Source organism: Opisthocomus hoazin, chromosome 2 (assembly GCF_030867145.1).
Source record: "Opisthocomus hoazin isolate bOpiHoa1 chromosome 2, bOpiHoa1.hap1, whole genome shotgun sequence".
NCBI lineage: Eukaryota > Metazoa > Chordata > Aves > Opisthocomiformes > Opisthocomidae > Opisthocomus > Opisthocomus hoazin.
The window spans coordinates 80,628,827-80,649,534 of NC_134415.1; the positions used below are offsets into that span (position 1 = coordinate 80,628,827).

Here is a 20,708-nt window from a genome sequence, read left to right on the forward strand (position 1 = left end):
AAATCCTGTATACTTTAATATTATGTAGTACTCTGGTGGTTTCCTTTGTGGCTTGGATGCTAGCCATGTGGCTCATCTGTCTTATTTTCCTCATTTATAATTAAGTATACTTCAGATGCATTTTTATTCTTTTCTTCTTTCTTCCACTGAAAGAAAAAAAGTGTTGGAGTCGTGCTGATTGATGTATGAGGTAGTCTGGGGTGCTTTGAAGTTTTGATTCTTTATTGTGCTCTTCATTGTGGCCTTTTCCATATGGCCTCCCTAGTGAGTCCTGCTGACAGCTAACGTTTCACAGTAAACAGAGCAAATCCCTGCCTCATTGAAGTGAGGGTAATTTTGCTACTTGCTTTAGGCTGGTCAGGCTTTCTCTCAAAACATTGTTCCATGACTGATTCTCTTCATTCTACTCCAGCACCAGAGAGTAATAAAAGTGGTTGAGGGTGGCAAGAAAATCTTTCATCTCTTTCATGTTCATGTGTCTGGATGGCGATACTGATTTTTCTAGTTTTCATAAGTGGATCTTAAAGCGTTCAGCCAGTGGCCAGATCAGTGAGGCTTTTCAGAACTTTTCTTTTTCTTCTCTCAACACGTGTACTTGCTCTCCAAATGAACACTTTTCAAGCAGTTGCCATGGTATTCGTGTGACGGCATGGTTGAATGAGATTGTAAGTCCTGCACCGATACTTTCAAAGGAAAGCTCAAAAACAAAATGAAAAGGCTGGGAAGAAACCATGTAATGTTATTTCTCAGTGCGCACGTTTCCATGATGAGGAGCATTGTATGCCGAGTATTAAAAATCATCCGGCCCTCTGATTCCTGTTACGACTAACTCAGAGGAGGTGCTCTTGACTTGTGCTGGTGAGATCTTCCCAAAATGCTTTTCTTGTGAAAAGAATCACCATCTGTCACTGGATGGTGATGACTTTGGCAGATGTGATGGTGGAAAATTTAATCACTGACACTGAGGTGCAAGGCTCTAAATGTCACATTGCTGGGTTTATTTCACCCCCTTTGTGAATGTGTATAAACATATAGCACCATTTCTCTGTTATGTAACAAATAATGCTGTTTCTGGCTGCAGAGGCAAGGTTGTTGTTTTTTTTCAACTAGCTGACTTGTGCAGTTGGACACAAAATTCACCCTGATCCTATTGTAGTAATACAACATCCCTGTCTGTACATTTAATCCACATGCTTAGGTGACCTTTTTTTCAGACACTAGCATATAATTTCCATGTCTTTTCCTTAAGTTACTTCCTTAGTGCTTCTGTCATTCATTTTAGTTCCCATTTCAATTTTGTCTCATGATTTTATTAATATATTTGTGGTCTTTCTTGCAGCATCTCTTTAAAGGAGTCCATTATCGGTGGGCATTTTTTATGGCAAGTGGCCCAAGTTTGGATGAAATAGCAGAACTAGTTGATTCTGGAAAGGTATGTCAGTAACAGTTATTTGGGTATTTGTGCTGAAAGAGGTACTGCTTTGACTCAAAAATGTTGTAGTTCATCATTAGGGAATAAAATGTTACGAGAGTCACAGTGAGGAAAACCTAGTTAAGAATTGACTTGCTCCAGTTTCTAACTTCTCTGCCTTTTGCATGGAATTTAGGAGTTCGTAATCCGTAAGACTGTTCTGCTTTCTCCCTCTCCACTCTACCTGTCTTTGAAAACACAAAGCTTGCTAAGTTATGAGGAAAGAACGTCCAGCAATTGTTTATTTTTGCCAGTGGGAATCATTTAGCATGAACTGTGATGTTGAAAATGATATGTTTTAAGAGGCCTCCTAAGGTTCATTTGGCCAGAATGAGTATGACCATGTGTATCTGCATATGCAAAATTGCCTAGCCTGGATGATCAGGAGTCCTGCCCATAATGTGCCCAGAACTAGAATATTCAGGTTATTGCAGGTTGTAGATGATCCGCATTGGCAGAGTGGTGACAAGAATCTTGTGCTTCATTATTTCAGTTCTTTGGAGTATGTTTCTGCTAATTCAGCACAGTGACTTGGAATATTGTGAGCGTTCATAAGCTCTCGGGGGAACTCTTAGTGGACTTGGGGAAAGGCATGAAGTGGCAGATAGATTACTGCTTTTCTGATCTTGTCAGGTTTATGAGCTTCTTACAAAATGTGTATGAGTGAGCAGTTGATTGCCTGATTATTGGACTGTGTGGTGCTGTAGGTCCTGGCAGTGTCCTCTTGTGGATAATTTCGTGTTCCCAAAATTCCTGGAGTAGAGAATATAGACAACTACTGTTAATCTTCCTATGGGGTGCCTAGGCAGACGAGGAAGCAGAGTCTGCCATGACTGCTGGCAATTCCAGTATGTGAACTGTCAGGCCATCTTGTGCTCAAATTGATCTCCTTTTTCACTAGGCATTATGTTCCAGAGTTTGGACAAGAGGAAGTAAATTGCTGTCATACTTAAGGCCTGATTGCTTCTATTTGCCACCTCAGTGCTGCTGACCAGAGTAAAAATCTTCCTGAATTCAGCCCCTCCTACTCCTCTGTTGTGACCAGTGTGCTGCTGACACAGCCAGTGGAAAGTCTGTGTTTCCTAAAAAGTTACCCACTCACAAACAGAGGCTGCAGCAGCAAATAAGCTGTGGTGAAGTGTGTTCCTGGCTACAGCTTTGCACTGCTGTGCTTTGCATTGTGCCCAGTGCTGTAGGAACTGTCCCACGGTCAAGAAAGAAGCCCTAGAAGGTGCGCCTCATCCTGTGACTGCACCCAGTCACACTGCTAAATTATAATTGACTAAGAAACAGAAATGCCCTTGTCTTCGTTCTTACCATTTGTCCTGATTCTTAGGCAGTCACAGCTTGTTTTGTGTTCTGCTCTTACCTTGTATGCAAAACAAATGCCAAATATGCCCATGAAAGCCTCTTGGGAAACACCTGTTTATGCAATAGAGATAGGGCTTAATCGGTGTTCTCTGCCTAGTAATCTGGACAGGTGAATTGTAATGCTGTGCAAAATGTACGTCATACATATATGAATGTCCCGATGTACTTTTTGTTGTAAGATGATCGTGAGGACAAAGATGTTTGCTTGGTCTTTTATTCTCTGTGCAAAAACAGGTCATAATGTCAGACTCTTTATCTGCATAGCCATTATTCTAACAGAATTTTACTCTGTTTTGCAAAATGTTGTAAACACTCGTGCTATCATCAGTATTTTATAAGAACCAGATGTGTTCCGTTTAGACATATGTTAATAAGACTTTGACCTTTATTGCCTAGACATGAATCCTCTTAAATGGACAGATCATCCTTTCAGAAGAGTAAGTGTTTGGAAAAAAGGCAGGAGAGAATTTCTGGAGGAAGCATACCATAATTTCCCCAAAACTAAATGAAAAGAAATATTTATGTTTGAATAGGAGAGATAATAATAAATGAGAATTAAAAAAAAAAAAATCCAAACCCACAAAGCACTCAAATCATAGCAAGAACATTTGGGGAAGCCAGCAAAGTGAGCTCAAGTAATTGAACTTCTTAGTTTTGAGTGAATACAGTTTTGAGTAATGCAGATCTAGTTATTTTGAAATTTCAGTGAATCGTCTTTTCTGTTATAGACATCTTAGTTTTGAGATTGTATGAAGTGTGAATAGGAGAGCAATTGGAGAGCTGAAAATGAGAGGCTTTTTTTCAGGAAAGTATAAATCATGAGGGGAGATTTAATAAAGGAAATTAAAAAGAGCTGATGGTTTAAAGAGATGATGTTACAGTAAGTCAAGCTTTGAAGAGCACCCTGAAGCAGTTACGGATCGTATTGTCAGTGTTTTTTCTTTTAGTCCTTTTGCACCAACACAGATTTTTAGTTCCGAGGACTTCATCATTTTCCTTTGCAGAAGCAAAAGGACTTTCAGTGCTTCAGTGGATGAAGAATAAGCAAAAGGGGCATTTTATTTACAGATACTTGGTTTTCACACAGATAAGCTTTGCAGCATGGAATAGAGATTTGCAACATCTCAGCTATAAGGAGGGGTTCTTTTAACAGCCTTTTTTAATGGGGAGGAGAAGGAGAGGATCTGATGAGCTCGTAGTGCAAGAAGGAGAATAATTTTCCTTCTGTAATGTACTTGTACATCAGCTCTGTTCTGGGAATTGTAAAACCATTTTCAGTTTATGAGCTGTTTTCTCTGCCTTGCAGCTGGATATCTTGCAAAGAGACTGCTGTGAGACGGAGAGGCTGCTGCAACAGTAATGGGCACAGAGAAAACCAAGTATTTCCTTGTCAAACTTTAGAGATACTGGCTACTTCCTAAAGTGCTGGGAAATCCCTCTTGTGAATTGAACTCCACCAGTTAATTACGAGCCAGTAAGGATTGGCTTAACGTGGGCTCCACCAAATCAGTTGATGAAGCGCATGCCAGAGGCTGGGGATCTCTTCAGGTGGCAGAACGTTCCTGGTGAATTACAAGATTCCCATCTAAAGAGAATGGAAATCCACAGGGCCTTTAGTTGAGAACACAGATTGCTGCACGCTGTTTGCTGAAGCCTCGCCACTGGTCTCTGCTGCCAGCATCATCACTGACAGGCTTGTGAGGAATTAGTTTGGTATATTTGTGGTCAGTGTTGTAGTTTTAACATTGACAGTCTTGGGTTTTGCTGCTTGATTTTTTCCTCCTTTCTAAGGATGTGCCATTTAGTCCTTGGTGAAAATATACCAGGCTCTTACAACTACATAAGGTTGTAGAAAGCCTCTAATTTAGAATTGAGCACTTACTTTGCCTTATATAAAGCCTGATGGAGGAAGGCAGGCTGAAAAGATTCCTGACGGTTGCAGGAGGGACACTAAGTATGTTGTATGTTCCTGCTGGACCATGGTAGGCTGTGGGTTAATGTGCAGCCCTACAGAAATTTGAAATTTTCATTTTAATTCTGTGCGGTTTAAATATAGCACAGGTTTCTGCGTGCAGTATTCCTGGTGGCGTAATGCTCTGTCCTTCAGAGCAGAGTTGGATCACATGGGCTGATGGGTGAAAGCTGGTTTTGCAGAAGGAAGGCTAAAGGACAAGTAGAGTCTCCGATCGTGAAATGAATAGATTATTCTCTGTGTTATTTGCTTTCTAGATAAATGTTACAGCACAGGCGCACATACAAAAAACAATTGCATGCCTATATTAATGTAATTTGTGTGAAGTGTTGATTAGACATTTTGCTGAAGATGCTAGATGCTTTGGACTTAGTACCTGCTGTTGTGGTTTGGAGGACAGGACGCTGACTGGTCTTTGGCCCTGCAGCCGTCTTCTGTGCAATGATGTACAAATCACATAACCTTCTGCTACCATAGTTTCTATATCTACTAATGAGCGCTAATGCCCTTTATCCACCTTTGGTGATTTGCTCTAAGATACCCAGTTAAAATGTGGAATTCAATTGTTTTCTATTGCTGGTCTTTGCTATTCAGGAAGTAAATAACACAAATGGATATGGTCATCCACTTTGACATTACTTGGGTTTTGAGTTGTTTGGATGGCCGTGATTTAAGATGGCTTACATTCCTCCTGCTAGCACAGGTTACCACAGCTTCTTGCCTCTGTATCCTAACCTCTGTGTATTGATTTGCTTGCAATTCATCTTGTTACAGTTCTGCAAGTAACTTTTTCCCTGGCCCTTGTTGCACAATTGTTGCAGATTTCTCTCATCTGTATGAATATCAAACAGCTAATGTAACTTACTGAGTCCTTGAACGTCCTCCAAATCTGGCATCTGTAGATGTGGCTGCCTCTGGAGTAATCCCAGTCTTTGTCTTTATGGCTGTGCTAAGGTATCTTAAGGTACCCGAGGTGACACGCTTTTGGGTGGTGCCCGCTTTATCTGAAGAAGGACCCTAGGGTAGCAATTCTATACTTAAATGTCTACATTGACTAGAAATCAGTCCCTCTTTAGTCACAATTGTTCCGATGATCATCTTTCTCCATGCTAAACTGCAAAGCTTGCACTGTTTTTTGGTTGTTTTTTTTTAAAGTGTTTTCTTGTTGCAGTGCCTTTGCTTGCCAGGTTGGTTGGCTAGAGCCCAGAGATGTCAATCAAGGAGAGGTTGCCAAAAGCTCTGTTCAGTCCTTTTTCCTCCAAAAGGAACCTCTAGCTGCATTTTGTCATGGCCACAAAAAACCCCACCGTGATTTTTACTAAAATACATATGCTCCTCTTCCTCCAGGACATGGTAGCTTGGTTATGCTCTTTATGGAAGTGCTGTGTGATTACATCATAAAGTGTCTGTAAAGAAGACTAATGGAAATTTTGCATACTGTGGGGAGATAGGGTTTGAATATGTAAATTCACATAAACCACAATGAGGTCTGGAAAAATTTCACCATGTACCAGGTATTCAATCAAATTTGTTGGCTCAGTCTGATGTAATTGTATATTGTGTACAAAGTCCATCCTGGTGTTCTAAGTTCTTTTCTGCTACTATAGGAGGGAATTGTGTCCAGCACAGCAGTGAAATGTGGGGTCAACAAGACAGCTCTTGTCTGTTGTGAGTTTAATTTACTGAGACCTGGGGAGATGCAGGTCATGCAGGACTATTCTTCTAATATATATATATATAAAATATATATAATATGCTTTCACCTATAAGATATAAAATATATATAATATGCTTTCACCTATAAGTACATATATATGTAACTGTACTAAAGTTTGTATATAGTAGCATTGGCCTAGACTGATTTAATTTAGTGGCATAAATAGCAAGACAACTACCATGAATGCTACAGCTAGGGGATTCCAGAAGAGGGAGTTGCTCTTTTCTTTAGTTAATAGCTTTTCAGCATGGTTCAGTGGGTAACTAAATCCAGAATCTTCCTCACTTCCACTAATTTAAGCTCGGGCTAGGCTGGCACACACAGTAATTCTGGGCTTGTTCCAGTTTCTTACTGCTCTTCATTGCGTTCTGTAGAAGCTGTTCTGCCAGGGCTAATTAATGAACTAGAGACTTTTGAAGCCTCTTCTACACTCCAAACCATACCTTGATAGATTGCTTAACTGGGATTTATCTTCTAGCGTTTTAATAATTGTAGATGATATTCATGAGTTCCTGCGGGCTGCTGTTAGAGGCTTGGTGTGAAAGAATGTACCTTGGCTTGAGAAAGAAACAAAGGAGCTGGTAATACGGTTGTTGTAAGATGGCTGTGGGAGTAGCCCCCAGGATACATGCCTTCCATTCCTGTCTTAACCACGGCACCACCATTATTCTTATGGGTGTATGAAACTGGATCGTTGGATCATTTTTACTTCTGTTAGACATTTGGAACAGAAATACCATGTATCTGATGTCCTTCAGTGTGCTCTTGGATGACAGTGTGTATTCTCTGAAATAGAAGTTACTCAAAAACATAGTACTGTATAGTTGCAAAGCTACCCATACATGATGTGACCAGAGCCAGCTCTTCCAGAAGATAAGAACTTTGATGTTTGTCTTCAGTGAGGGTTAATCCTAGAACCTAATGTTGGCAAGCAATATGAAGCTCAGCACACATTGTTGCATGCCATTTTATGGGGAAGGAAAGATGAAGAAAGGGGTGGGATTAAGAGCCACAGAACATGGAACTTGAGTGCAGCAGAGAAGGAGATGCTCAGCTAAAGGGAAGAAATGACAGAATCAGCAGTGTCCCAAAACAGCATTTTTGTCCAGAAGATGACAATAAAGTACTGAACAGATAACTAAATGCTTCGTTACAGGATGGGGACTGTTCTTTGTAATGGCTGCTGTTCAAGTCCCTTGATGACACTGAAGGGAGATTCACTGAAGGCCAAAGCAGAGTGTCAAGCTCTGCATTTGTGCTCAGATACTGCCTCTGGGCACGGTGGTAATTTCTGGAGGAAGACGGCCTTTATCCTCTAACTCACCTCGTCAAAAGGGCAGCCAGGTCTTTTCCATTACAGCAAGCCCTCAAGAGGGTTTTGAGGTCTGCTGGAGCGCATCGCAGCTCTCGTTCTGTGCACATGCAAGCATCTTTCCCGAAGCGCGCGGACAAGCGGTGAGCGGAGCCGTGGCCGCTTCCCGAGGCGTGAGCAGGGTGTGGGCGCTGGGAGGGAGGGAGGCACTCGGCAAAGCAAGTTGGCCCCGCGGCTTTGACACAGCCGCCCTTTACAAACCTGGGGGAGAGCCAATGCGCTGTCATTACATTTTTTTGCTTTTCGGCTTCGAGCTCGGCTTGCTCTGAGGACCTCTGAGGTTTGGCTGTCTCTCCCTTGAGCGTTTGGAGGCTCCAGCTCTCCCTCCAGCGGCGAGAAGCAGCTTGCACTCGCGGGAGTGACTTGTTGCTCATAGGAGGGTCACAGCAGTCTTCATCCCCTTCATGTTTTCACGTTTGTTCCCTCCAGGGGTGGGCTTGAATTTAGCCATTAGCAGGAGCCTGTTCCTGCTGACCAGTCAACTCCTGCCAGTGCCGGTTCTCTGCCTGCTGCGTTGGGAGCTGGACTGGCTGGGATACCACGTCTGTGCTCTCCGTAGGATAGCCTGAATCAGCACCAGCAACTCTTTCTATTTTTCCAGACACGTGAGTTCATTTCAAGAGACCTGAAATTCGTTTCTATAGTATGTCCTACATCAGAGAGAATGAAGAGGAAGAAAATACCTTTCAGGCCCAGTCTGTTTTCAGATAAACATTTTAATGCGGGTGTGTGTAATCCTTTCTCCGCCAGACTTTGGTTTAATCCCTTTTCCCTGAACAAATAGGTGTCCTCTGGCAAGGAACTGATGTGTGGCTGTAAACAGCCAGTGTTTTTATTATCCAGTTAATCTCCATTTATTATCACACATTCAGCGAACAGCAGACGTTCCGCTACTTGTTTGTCTGCTTACAGGAAGAAATTTTATCTTAGTCAGTGGATTATGGTAAAGGCTGAGTGAATCACTGCGCTGCACCACTGTCAGCCCTTTCAGGGTTATTCAAACAATGGGACTGACCAGCCAGCCAGATAAAATGTTTAATGCTCTAGATTGTCAGGATCATCAATTTAGTATTCATGTCTCTCTATAAGCACTGCCTGCAGCCAGTGTTTAAATGGAGCTAGAGGTTACATCGATTGAGCAGACGGGCTTTGAGTGTAGATGGGGCTGCAATACACACGGTGTTTTGAACTGTGAGGCTGAATTCAGGGTTCCCTGAATCCCTGTGTCACCACTTTTCAAAGGCGATGCCTTGAACTTTACCTAACAGGCTGAGGATGAAACAGATCTCATTCTGTCACGGTTACAGGCTGCAGCCTACAATAAATGACTGCGGGTAGCAGAACATTGAAATGTCTTACTCATTTTTCTCCGTTGCTGCACGTCTCTGAAACTAACTTCTGCCTTTCCCTGGAATCCCTTGTGCTTCACATCCCTTGTGCTGCTTCACTGCTTTCTTCCCCAAATACCCTTCCTCTCCTCCCAGCCTCTTGCCCTGCTAAGGTCACCTGCGGCCATGCTCCAGCAGGCCGAGTTTCTGTATTGTTTTGTTCTTAACCAAAGTGCAGCTTTGTATGTAACTGCCATTAACAGTAAGTACTTGTACGAGTGCTGCACTTGTGCTTGGCTCAGTAGGGTTACTGCATTGTTTTTTCCCAAGCTTCTGCTATGACACGAAGGCTTGGCAGTCTTCAAAACAGTCGCTGCTGATCAGCAGCAGGTTACTCCTGCTGATAGTCAGAGCAGCTGCAGTTTAAGCAGATGCTGTTTACCCAAAGCTGTTATCTCATCCAGTGTTTTTTGCTGCCCTGGGTCCATGTCCCTCAATTTGCTGATGCCTGAGGCATTTCCATTCTGTGCTGGATGCTGACCAAACATGATTTTGTCTTGAAGTTGATAATTCATGCCCCACATTTCTTCCCCACTTGAGCAGCAGAAAGCGTTACCCTTGCTGTGTGTTGGTACTCACTTTGCTAGAGGTTTAAGGGATTGTCCTAGCAGAACAGGGGGGAGGAAATTACCTAGCCTCATACCCTGAAGCATGGCAAGTTTGAGGCACCTGGTGAATGTATTTATTTGCATTGTTGCTCTCATAGTGATTCGGCTGTGAAGTCTTGACTTTTTCTGTGGACGAGGTTCACTCATTCCTCCTTTTCTGCCATGTAAAGTTTCACACTACTGCTAAGTAATGAATAGACAAAATTAAGGAAGTTGAAAAAAGGACCTCCATGAGCACAGACAACTATCAGATTGCATTTGTTGTGCTGCTGGGGAGGGTGCTGGGTGGTCAGTGCTGCTGCTGCTTGGAAAATGTGTGCATATGAAAACCTTTCCTTGGTAGTGTTGCACGTTCACTTTCTAAGCAGCATGGCAGAGTACGTACCCTTTGCCTTCTGGAAAAGCAAGGAAGCCTTTTTTGCAAGACAGCATTGTTCCTATGTTGGCAAATTGGTTGTCTCCTTATTGTTGTTGTATTCCTTTCCTGTTTAGCAAAATGCATGCCCTACCAGGAGAGGGCATTTACCAGCTCTGGAATATTCAATAAGATAGTGTCCATGCTAGTAGCTGCGAGGAAAAAGCCTGGAGATATTTTTCACTGATGCCAGTAACAAGGATCTTATTCTAGCACAGTAAATAGGATGTCTGAATCTTTTTTACTTAAAATCTTTATCACTGTTAAGACCTAGCAGCTGCAGAATCATCTAATGTTAATGTTTTCCTCTGATAAGAGGATTAGGATCAGTTCATCAATGTAAGAAGACTAACAAACACCATTGGGCTGGTGTTAGGGGATCCAAGGTAAGAGACCAACCTCAGGGTAGGCAGGGCCTTCGGTAGGAGGTGTGGGAGGTGCTCTTGTATAAAGGTTTATTCTGGCCTTTGGAAGGAGGACTCAGACCTTGAGGACAGAAAATGTCTCTTCCCTTGGACTGACAGTGACAAGTATTTTTCAGAAGCAGCTGGGATTTCTTCTGCATCTGTCTAAAGGAAACGCTGGTGGGGGTTTCTGGCTCCTTAGTTAATGGTGGGGACGGTGAATACGGTAGTATCACCTTCATTATCAGAGATCACTCTAAAACAATCTAGAAGGCTACTCTAAAAAATCAATGCCAAAATAGCAGTCAGTGCAGGCTGGGCTTAATGATCTATGCTGATTGGAATACACGGTGGCTGAGTTTTCAAGTGTCTAAATACTTCAGCAATAAACATTTGTGGACTTTTTGTTTTGTACTTGATTTGTGGCCAAGTCTTTTAAGGGTACTGAGGAATGTACAGATGATGCAGTTAAGCCACCAGATTCATCGGTACATCTAACCTTTTGAAAATTCGTGGGTTTAATCAGAAAAGCAATAGAGAAATACAAGAAAAAACGTTCTTCCTTTTCCTCAGTGTATCACTGTGCACAACAAAAAGTTGAACCACGGTGTCAGCTTTTAGAGGGACTTATAAGTTAGAGCCTTGCATGGTGACTTTATGGTTAGAGTCACAGGTCAGGGCTCTGAACTGTGCCAGTAGAGGTGTTTCAAACCTTGGGCAAACAACAGCAGAAAGCCTTCTCCTGCATGCAGGGAGGTCCCTGAAAAAAGTTAAAAGCTAGTGATTACAGCATTTGGCAACTTCTGCCCTAAATACTATAAAGGAACACACACCCCCTCCTTTTATTTATACAGCTTTGAAGCATAAAGGTGATACATTATTTTATTCCTAATACAGTGACACTTTTTCTTTATTCCGCAGATTCAACCAGTTATTGATCAAGTCTTCTCTTTTTCTGAAGTTCCAAAGGCCTTTCTGAAGTTGGAAGGAGGACATGCACGTGGAAAAACAGTGATCGACGTAATCAGTAAAAAATAAAATATCTCTAATCATTACTCTGCCTGCAGTCAGTCCTTTACTAGTAAATTACACTTGAATGTGAACTGCTACGTAGTAACTGCTTTCTTGAAAAGCTCTCACAGAATACATCATTTAAAAAAAGTCTTGTTTTAGAAAAGCCTCTTTTGATTCCTTCATACTCTGCCTCTTAATATGCAGACAATAAATGCTAATGTCCCTTAGGTGTTTCAACATGAAAACCATGTTAAGAATGTAGTTGTGACACTCCTTGCTCTTGGGATAAGAGGAACAATTGGCAGCATTTTCAGTTTGTAGATCTTGGAGCTTATATTTTACAGATGTTTTAATTAATTCCTGAAATGGTCGGGCACACTTTTATCCAGTTGTCTGTATGAAACTTGTGCTGTCCTTTGTTAGTATATATTATGACTCACTCAAGTTCATTCTCAGAACCTCTACATTTTTCCTGTATTAAGTGGTCACAGGGCTATCTCAAGACCAGTACTTTAATCTTGATACGGCAAACCTCTCGCAGTGTACCTCATGGAACAAAACCAATCTGTAACTGATGATTATTCTAACTGCCTAACTCCTGGCGCAGATTCAGCTGACAACAGTGTTCATGGAGGTAGGCTAGCCCTGATTTTGTTGTTAATCAGGAAACCCTGTTCCTTCTGTACCCCCATCACTGCTGGTGGTGGTGAAGTGCCTGCAGGGTCTGTGTCTGTCCATCTGCTTTTAAACTCACCCTTTTGCCAGAGATGGGTTATGGAGTGACTTCCCATGTAATTATGCAGGCAGATTGCAGGAAAGTGGTAACCTTTTAATTGAGAACTGCATGTTTACTGTGGTGCAGCTATGGTGATTGAAAAAACAGGTCATGCAGTGCTTCCACCAGGCAACACCATAGCAGCTGTGTGAATCACGACCTCCTGCACAAACGCACTGAACACGTGCTTGCGTAGGAGCAGCATCCGTTCCTCAGAGCCTGCAGCTGTTCCACACCATGTATTCACTCCTCGTTAGCTAGCTCTTGCAGAGGAATTATGGACAGAGAAGGGCAAAATTAACTGTAAAATGCCAGCTTTTTACCTTTAAAAATAATTTCAGAAAAAAGTTACCTAACTTAAATTTATTTGTAAAATGCTATATTATATATAGCAAGAGCACATCAATATGACAAAGTACCACTCTTTGGAACCATTAAACAACACAATTTCTATGAAGAACTAAAAGCAGCACATTTCAGAGCAACAAAACTTCAGTACGTCTGTACAAAAGGACGAGAATCAGTAAGGCACTTCCTCTAGGGTGGTAACAGTAACAGCACCAGTATCCTTTGAGGCTATACACTAGTAATGAAAATGTTGATTTTAAACAGACTTACTATGCAAGACAAAGGCCTGGACGCTCCTAGGAGCAGCTTGTAGTAACACTGGTCTAAGCCAGAACAAAACACAGCAGCATAGTACAAGACTTTGTATTTTACCTTTTTGCCCACATTATTAAGGAAAACTAACAAAACCAGGTTAAGAGCAGGGCAACAGAAGAACCTCCTGCAGTCATCAGTCTGTCTTACTTGTCACAAGCTCTTTACTAAATCAGTAACACTTACTTTGAGCAGGCACAGCCCTTGTGACTGGGCACATGTCCAGGCTTGGCTATGGCCCGTACTAGAGCAGCCTGACACTTCTGCCCAGCAGCAGCCCACCGCAGGCGCTGCTCTCCAGCATTGCCAGAAATACCTGAGCGGCTGGCATTCTCCACGCTAAGCCCAACAGGCAGTGGCTGAAAAACTCAGCAAGCGCTTGGGTGCTGTTGCAGTCATCTTTCGTGACATTTTCCTGAAGAATTCTTGTTTTCTGTCTGATCTTGGAATTCACAAAGACTCTACTTACTGGAACTGTTCTAAAAGGTAAAAAATTGACTCGGCGAAGTAAAATACCCATAATTCAAAAAGTTAGGCAGCCTAGAAAATGGGCAAGTTCTTCACATTCCGATGCATCCTTTAGCCAGCCCTCTCTTTCTCTAACAAACATCTACTAATTTACATCATCTCTACATTAGGAAATCTAGAATTTTTTCTTAATTTAGGACTTACTATATCAGCATACTAACTGTATTTGAAGCCATTGTTAAAAATTCTTTGGATGTGCTGTGTGCTAGCAGTCTTTAAACTTTCAGTAAAGGTAAGTTTGTTCCAGTGAAACAAATATATTAATTTTCAGTAGTGAATATTTCTCTATACTACAGCCCATAGGTCCAAGTTGCTATACCCACATACACAATGCACTCCCGGTCCTTTATAAAACAAGCTTTTTTAGCCCTTCTCTCAGTTAAAAAAGAAAATTTAAAAAAATAATTTAAAATTATGCTTATTGACTATTCTGGATTAACTACTCACTGACATCTGTAATTCCATGGGGTCTCTCCCACCTTTAGTTCTTCCACTCTAGCCCAAGGCATACTACCACTCTCTCTCTCACATTGAGTTGTGATGATTAAAAAAAAAAAAAAAAAAAGATTGAGAGGTACTCAAGCTTTCATAGGGATAATAATCTTAGAGAGGTGAAATAATTCTGTTGCTTGTTCGTTTTAGAATTGCAAAGGAAAGACAAAACTCTCTTGTTGATCCTGTATCCTTCAGAGATGGCAGTGGCAATTCTAGTGTCTGGAATAGTGGCTAATTCAAACAACATCTTTGCTTGTTTGGGTTTACACAACTAGTGGTTCCCAACACTGCGTTAACTTTTCTTCGTTGACTGCGTTGACAACAACATGGTCGCGATCATATTGTGCACCCCCTGTAAAGAAAAATTTCAAAGTGCATAGATTACCTTTGAAATACAAAACACGTACTCTATGTTTCACATTATCTTTGAAATAAGAGCCACGTACTACTCTAGGTTTCAGGGCAACTCTAGTAAGTGCTGGCGCAAACAGTTTCTCTTCTCCCCAGGGCGCTGAAAAGACAAACTCATTTGCAGCACTGCCTGCTTTTGGAATTAATTTTGAAACAAGGGAGCCTGCCTGCTCCTCTCCACCCCTCCAGTAATTCAGTACCTCGGCTTTTTCAGCCTGGACGGGAAAGGAAGGAAACACTGCAGTAGTCAGGTGTAGCTCCTTTAAGGCTGTCACTTCCCAAACCTCAAACTTGGCTGTTCAGTTTCCCCTCGGCAGTTGTCACTTCGCTCTAAAGATGATGTCTACACGATGAAGTAAATCCTGCTGCTAACAGACAACAGGAGCATGACCACACCAGGGACACGGTCTGGTACTCATTTACTCTGTGCCCTTACAATCCTGTATTTTGACCAGCTGCATCACAAGTCGCCATGCAGAGAATTATCACCCAATGTTCAGCTGTTTCCACTGGCAGCCGAACATACCTGAATGCCAAATACAACCCTTTTTCAGATGGGCTCAATTTACTCATGTGATGCAATGCCAAACGTGCTCCCACAGAAAAGCACCATCAGTATTCTGACTTAAGAAACTCAGAAGCAAAGAAACGTTCGACTGGAGCTGAAAGTCAGAACTGACATTTTTTTCTCAGCTCTAGTACCTGCTGTAGGACACGTGCATCTCATGCAGTGCACCACACCTGCGACAGCATTCCCGCTGGAAGCAGCCCCCTGAGCACCAGGACACTCCTAGACACCGGTCTTTCATTCGGCACCCCTGCAGCCTCACCCTCCCGAACGAGCAAGCGACAAGCCTGGCAGTTGAAGGCTGCTGCCGAGTGCAACAAATGCAGATTCCGGCAGGGCTCAGAAAGAAATACGCCAGGCACCTGGAGTCCTGCACGGGCAGGCACATTTAAGAGCAGCTCTTTTGTGCTAAGGAAATGCCACCTTAAGCACCTTAGCTGCTTTCTGGTGCCACTGTCCCAAGTCAGAAAGGTCTCTGAGAAGGTTAACACCAACATGATTTCCCTCCTTGCCATCACCAGGCAACTACTAAAAAGCAGGAGAGATACACAGCAGAAATACTTGCAAAGGTCTTCAGAAAAAGAGGAGAAAAAGAAGAGAACACCAGATCAAATATTCCCAACAGGGAAAAAACCCTCACCAGCAGCTACAAAAAAATAGCTACATAGCTCCGTAATCACTGTGAGCGCAAAAAATATTCTGTAAGTGGTGTCTGACAGAACACGAACATGTTCTAAAGGGAACAGATGGGATTTCTTTCAGTAGAACAAGAGCCTGTGGACTCTGACAGAGCAGTGCTGGGGACAAGGCACCGCTCTGTGCCGGTGTATCCACACGACGGCATTGGTAACTGCGCAGGCGAATGGCTGCTTCCACCTGCTGCACAGCTCAGTAACACTCAAGCTGGGGTCAAGAATGGATCAGCAGAACTGGCAGAAACAGGTAATGCTCCTACTTGGCTTTCTCAAATAAAAGCTAAATGTACCCACTGTTTTGTATTTACCATACTAAACTAAGAGTGCATCTATACTTTCATCACCAGACCTATCCATCGTGAAGTTCTTCAGTTACAAAATGCAGAATATGTAATTGCTTTTACCATGGTTACTGAAGACAAGGCAGTGTAACAGTATTTCTGCTGGTCTGATGCAACTTGGAACTGACTTTAGAAAAAGGTATGCAGAGCCACTGTGACTCTCCCAAGTCTCCCAAGACTCTCCCTTGAACTGGAGTCTTTTTGGTCAGTTTATAATTAATCATCACTAGCTTTTTATAGCAGTAAAGAGAATTTGTGACTATCTGAGCCAGTGCTGTATTATGGACAGACATCAGACAACCCTTTTCTCACAGTTCTGATAGTCCTGTCCTTTTTAGTTCTAAAATGGTGACTATTGACTCTGGTATTTTTCTTTTTTTTTTTTTTTTTTTTTGTAATTGCTGTAATTAATGTCATAGCATCAATGCAAAATGAATTTCAAAACAGCTAAAAAAATTAACAGCTACAGAAAATTATTACTCCCCCCACTTGAAAACACGGAGTTATGTAAGAACATCTGGTTACGCTAATTCTGCTAATTATTCCATTCGTTGCTTTTTCAGACCTTCTATGAAACTACAAAAACAAAGTCCAGAAACAATATCTACATGAATCAAATTGCTGGGACAAAAGTGACTGTAAAACATGCATCAAGTGCACACAGACCTTAGGCTGCTATGGTAGAAACTCATGTTCGCAATAAAAGTATAGCCATTAATAAACAAATGAAAAAATTTTTTGCATCTGATCACATCAGTGTAAAAGCCTGTCTTTGCTTTCCTAATATCCTTTGGCTATTGCATCTACAGCTACTATGTAAGAAAATTTGCGCTATACAAATTAAAGTTAATAAGAAGGTAGGTTTTTCTTGCTTCAGCATTTTAAATAACTATACTCACATCACCCAGTGCCACATAAAATTAACTGAGGATATCTACAGTGAGTGGACACTGGGAATACAAGATAAGCAAGTCCTGTGAGTTACTAAACTCTATGTACGAAAAATGAAATGAAGTCCTTAGGGCCTGTATTATTCAGGAGGTCAGACTAGCTAATCGAGTCTTTTTTGGTTCTAGATTAAAGTAACTATAACACCATCCTTAATTTATAGGCACGTTTAGTGCCTATCCCACTGTAAATACTATGTAATTAAGACACAACCTAATGAGATAACGCATTTGCTTACCTTTGATATCTAAAACCAGCTTGGGTTTCATCTTGCTGTAAATCCTGCCATCGGGACTAATATGCCAATATTGTTTGTCTTCATTCCGCTCAAATGACAGACCGAGTTTAGAGCCAGGAGTTATAAGATTTCCAACAATTGTCAAGCAGCAATCCTCTGCCATCTGTATCATCAGAAAGGCAACAGCAATTATTCAAAAGACCTTACTTCTATCTACTATCCACTGTTTTTTAATCAGATAGGAGAGATGTCAGCAGGTGAGAATGGTATCTAGGAACTACTTTCCCTAAAGGAATGTATTTTTGCCCCAAATTCAAGACTACTTATTTTTCTTTTGTTCCTGTTTCTGCTGACACTCCCCACTACATAAGAACATTAAAATAACCATGCCATATCAGATCAAAAGGTGCAATTAGCACCTGCCTCTAGCAGTGGCAAATAACAGATGCTGTGGAAGATTACACTCACTCTGCTCTCGTATGCAGTATGTTCTTGGTAAACTCTCCCAGTCTACAGCAATTTCCAGCCCAGAGATTTTTCCATGCAGAGCTGGTATAATTAGTAGTTGGATGATTTCTGTCCCATGTATAAATTTGTTAGTCGCTTCCCACTGAGATCAGTGTAACCCGTTTACATGTACACCCTTCTGTGGCAAGCAGTTCCAAATCTTTACTACTATTAAAAAAAAAAAAACCTGATAGGCAACTACTAGTTCCATTGGATGCTCTCCTCATGCCCCCTCCACTCCCTTATTTTAAGGGATGTCTTGTCCACACCATGTTTGCAGAGACTTCAATCATATCATCCCCTCAAACTGCCCCCTTTGCAGGCTAAGCAGTCCTAGCTATTTTGTCTCCTCGCATAGAAGCCCTCCATCTCACCTGCTCATCCTTTTTTTGTTTTTTAGTAATTCCTAGTTCTGCAATAATCTTTTGAGATAAAGGACAGAACTGCACAGTATCGAGTGTATGAATTTCACAGTGTATCACAACAACATTTTCTTCTTTGTTCCATCTTCTTTTCCTAGTCATTTGTATTACTTCATTTCAAAATTCTGAAAATATCTTTATGGTTAAAAAAAGATCTGGCAAAAATCAAGCCTACTTGAAAAGAATATTAAGGCTGTATTAGTAGTAAATTACAGTTTATTATTCTATGTGAACAGTGATCTTCAATACATCACCACAAACTGCCTTCTAACTTCTGAATGGACTTCAGTGGCAGATTACACAAACACCCATCTGCCATTGTTGATACGGCCCTAAATTATTAAATACACAGTTTTGAAAAAGTAGTGCTTCTTACTATCTCAACCTAGAATTGATATAAGTATGTTTAGTTCTGCAGTTCTGAAATTCTCATCTGTATCTAAAAATGTTCTCTGGTGGGACTCAGAAGACTCAGAGCTTACATGTTAGGTCCACTAGGCCGCTACTTCACCCATCTCCAAGAAACTCATGAAGAGCGAGGAGACCTGAATTCGTATCTGCTATTCATCCCTGTTCCTGACAAAATCAGCAGTGACTTTCATAACCTGCTTAGTGGTTATCCCACCTACTTGAAACAGGCCTTCCTTGAAAACCTCAGGCACACCTCAAGATACCATGACTCAGAGTCAGTGTGATGACCTAAGCTTACAGGAAGAAAGGCACAAGTTCTTCCAGTGACCTATGTCTGCCTACGTGCACGTACCTACCCACTCACAAGCTTAATTTTCTTTTTAAAATGTGGTGGGTTTTTTTTCTTTTTTTGTGCAAAATAAGTTTACTGCCATTCAAGAAAGAGATGGCAGAGGTCTGTAAGAGTTCAGTCATTTAAGATCAACATTGCCAGCTTGCACTCCACACTAAGCTACCTGATTGCTATACCGCACGAGCTGTTTCTTTCCTGTGCACAGAAAAACTGCTTTAGAAGATACAGAGACAGGGCCAAAAACCAAAAGTATTTATCCAAAGCCATATAATACCACACTGTCTCAACAGGAATAATTTCAGTGAAATGTTTGAGAGACACTGTCAAGAGAGTCTTTTGTATGTGATATTAAAGCTTTTAGCTCACTTTGCATCATTTTGCTGTCTGCAAAAATCCCTTTTACTACTGCATGGGTCCTGTAAACATGTCCAAACAATGCCTTAGCTTATTAACAGTAAGATTCTTCCCTCCAGCATAGATGACATAGTTATAAATGGCTCTTTTGAAGTTATACAATCCTATAGAAAAAGTTCACATGATTCTTTGCAGTCAAGCTGTTTAACAGTATTAAAGTAACTTAATTTTCTTTGGCCAGCATCCCTACCTAAGACTGTTCACACTTAAACATTATGAACTGCACATACCTCTGCTCACCTCAACGACAATTCGCACATGATTAGTTTTATGGACTGTGAGAAAAGCAGGACTTCATTTGGAAACTTGTACAGAAGAATGGACAAACACAGGGATAACCAGGGAAAAAAAACAAAAAACAAAAAAAAAAAAACAAACCCCAAACACAAAAGAGTAGGATTTTAAGCTTGCCTGAATGCAGAACAGAATATAACCTACATTACCCTAATCAACCTACTGCAGGGTATGTATAGTTCAAAATATTATCAGAAAGGGTCTGCATTTCAAAATGTCTCCCCTGCTTTCACACTTCTGTGGTATCTTCGCTGTGGAGAAAGAGGACATGAAAGTGCAAGGAGCTCATCAAGAGCAAGACCATGATCGTCTGGTGTTGACTGTACTTATGAGACTACTATTCTTTTAGGGGAAAAGTAAATAATAATTAAAATATATCAAAAATTCAATTACATCAAAAAAGGTATCATACAACTAGTTTCTATCATCTGAAAAAGCCAGAGTTCAATTTAAAAAAACTACAAAAAGATTATATACAGCTGAAAATGAATAAGCATATAAAGTAAATTAAGATGATATAGTAGGGACTGAATTCAGAAAGCCCTACTACTGGAGAGGAAAAGAGAAAATTCACATAGAACTTGAATCTCACCCGGCACTTTATGAATCCATCCTGATAAACCCAGATTTGATCATCTGAGTCTGTGTCTTCTGCAACCTGTATTCTGAGAAGATTCAGATTGTCTAAGTTTCCATCAGCTGACATGAATTTTCCTGTTTCCTTGTTTCGAAGCCTGAAGTACACACGTTTCTGCAGAAAACAGAACTCTTTAACCACGGTCTCAGGGCAGAACACATCCTGCTCTGGTTAACTTCAGAGCAATTACCGCTCAGTGCTGAATCCCGTGCCTCCCTCCTTCTGCTACAAAGCTTAACTTTTCTATTTTAGAATTTAACTCCGAAGTCCATAAACGTCT

The 20,708-nt window shown here is 41.3% G+C and overlaps 2 protein-coding genes across 3 annotated transcripts in view; one reads left to right on the forward strand and one right to left on the reverse strand.

Annotated features, from left to right (window-relative positions):
• The window catches only part of RTN4IP1 (reticulon 4 interacting protein 1), a 25,050-nt gene extending 13,277 nt beyond the window's left edge, over nucleotides 1-11,773 (forward strand). For both annotated transcript variants that reach the window (XM_075414293.1, XM_009936944.2), the window contains exons 8-9: nucleotides 1,340-1,432; nucleotides 11,640-11,773. In XM_075414293.1, the coding sequence (XP_075270408.1) occupies nucleotides 1,340-1,432; nucleotides 11,640-11,756 (210 nt within the window). In that variant the 3' untranslated portion in view covers nucleotides 11,757-11,773. The remainder of the gene's footprint in view (nucleotides 1-1,339; nucleotides 1,433-11,639) is intronic.
• Nucleotides 11,774-14,453: 2,680 nt separating this feature from the next.
• The window catches only part of CRYBG1 (crystallin beta-gamma domain containing 1), a 40,817-nt gene continuing 34,562 nt past the window's right edge, over nucleotides 14,454-20,708 (reverse strand). The window contains exons 20-22 of the mRNA XM_075447155.1: nucleotides 20,384-20,542; nucleotides 17,392-17,554; nucleotides 14,454-14,542 (exon numbers count right to left, since the gene is read on the reverse strand). Of these exons, the coding sequence (XP_075303270.1) occupies nucleotides 14,454-14,542; nucleotides 17,392-17,554; nucleotides 20,384-20,542 (411 nt within the window). The remainder of the gene's footprint in view (nucleotides 14,543-17,391; nucleotides 17,555-20,383; nucleotides 20,543-20,708) is intronic.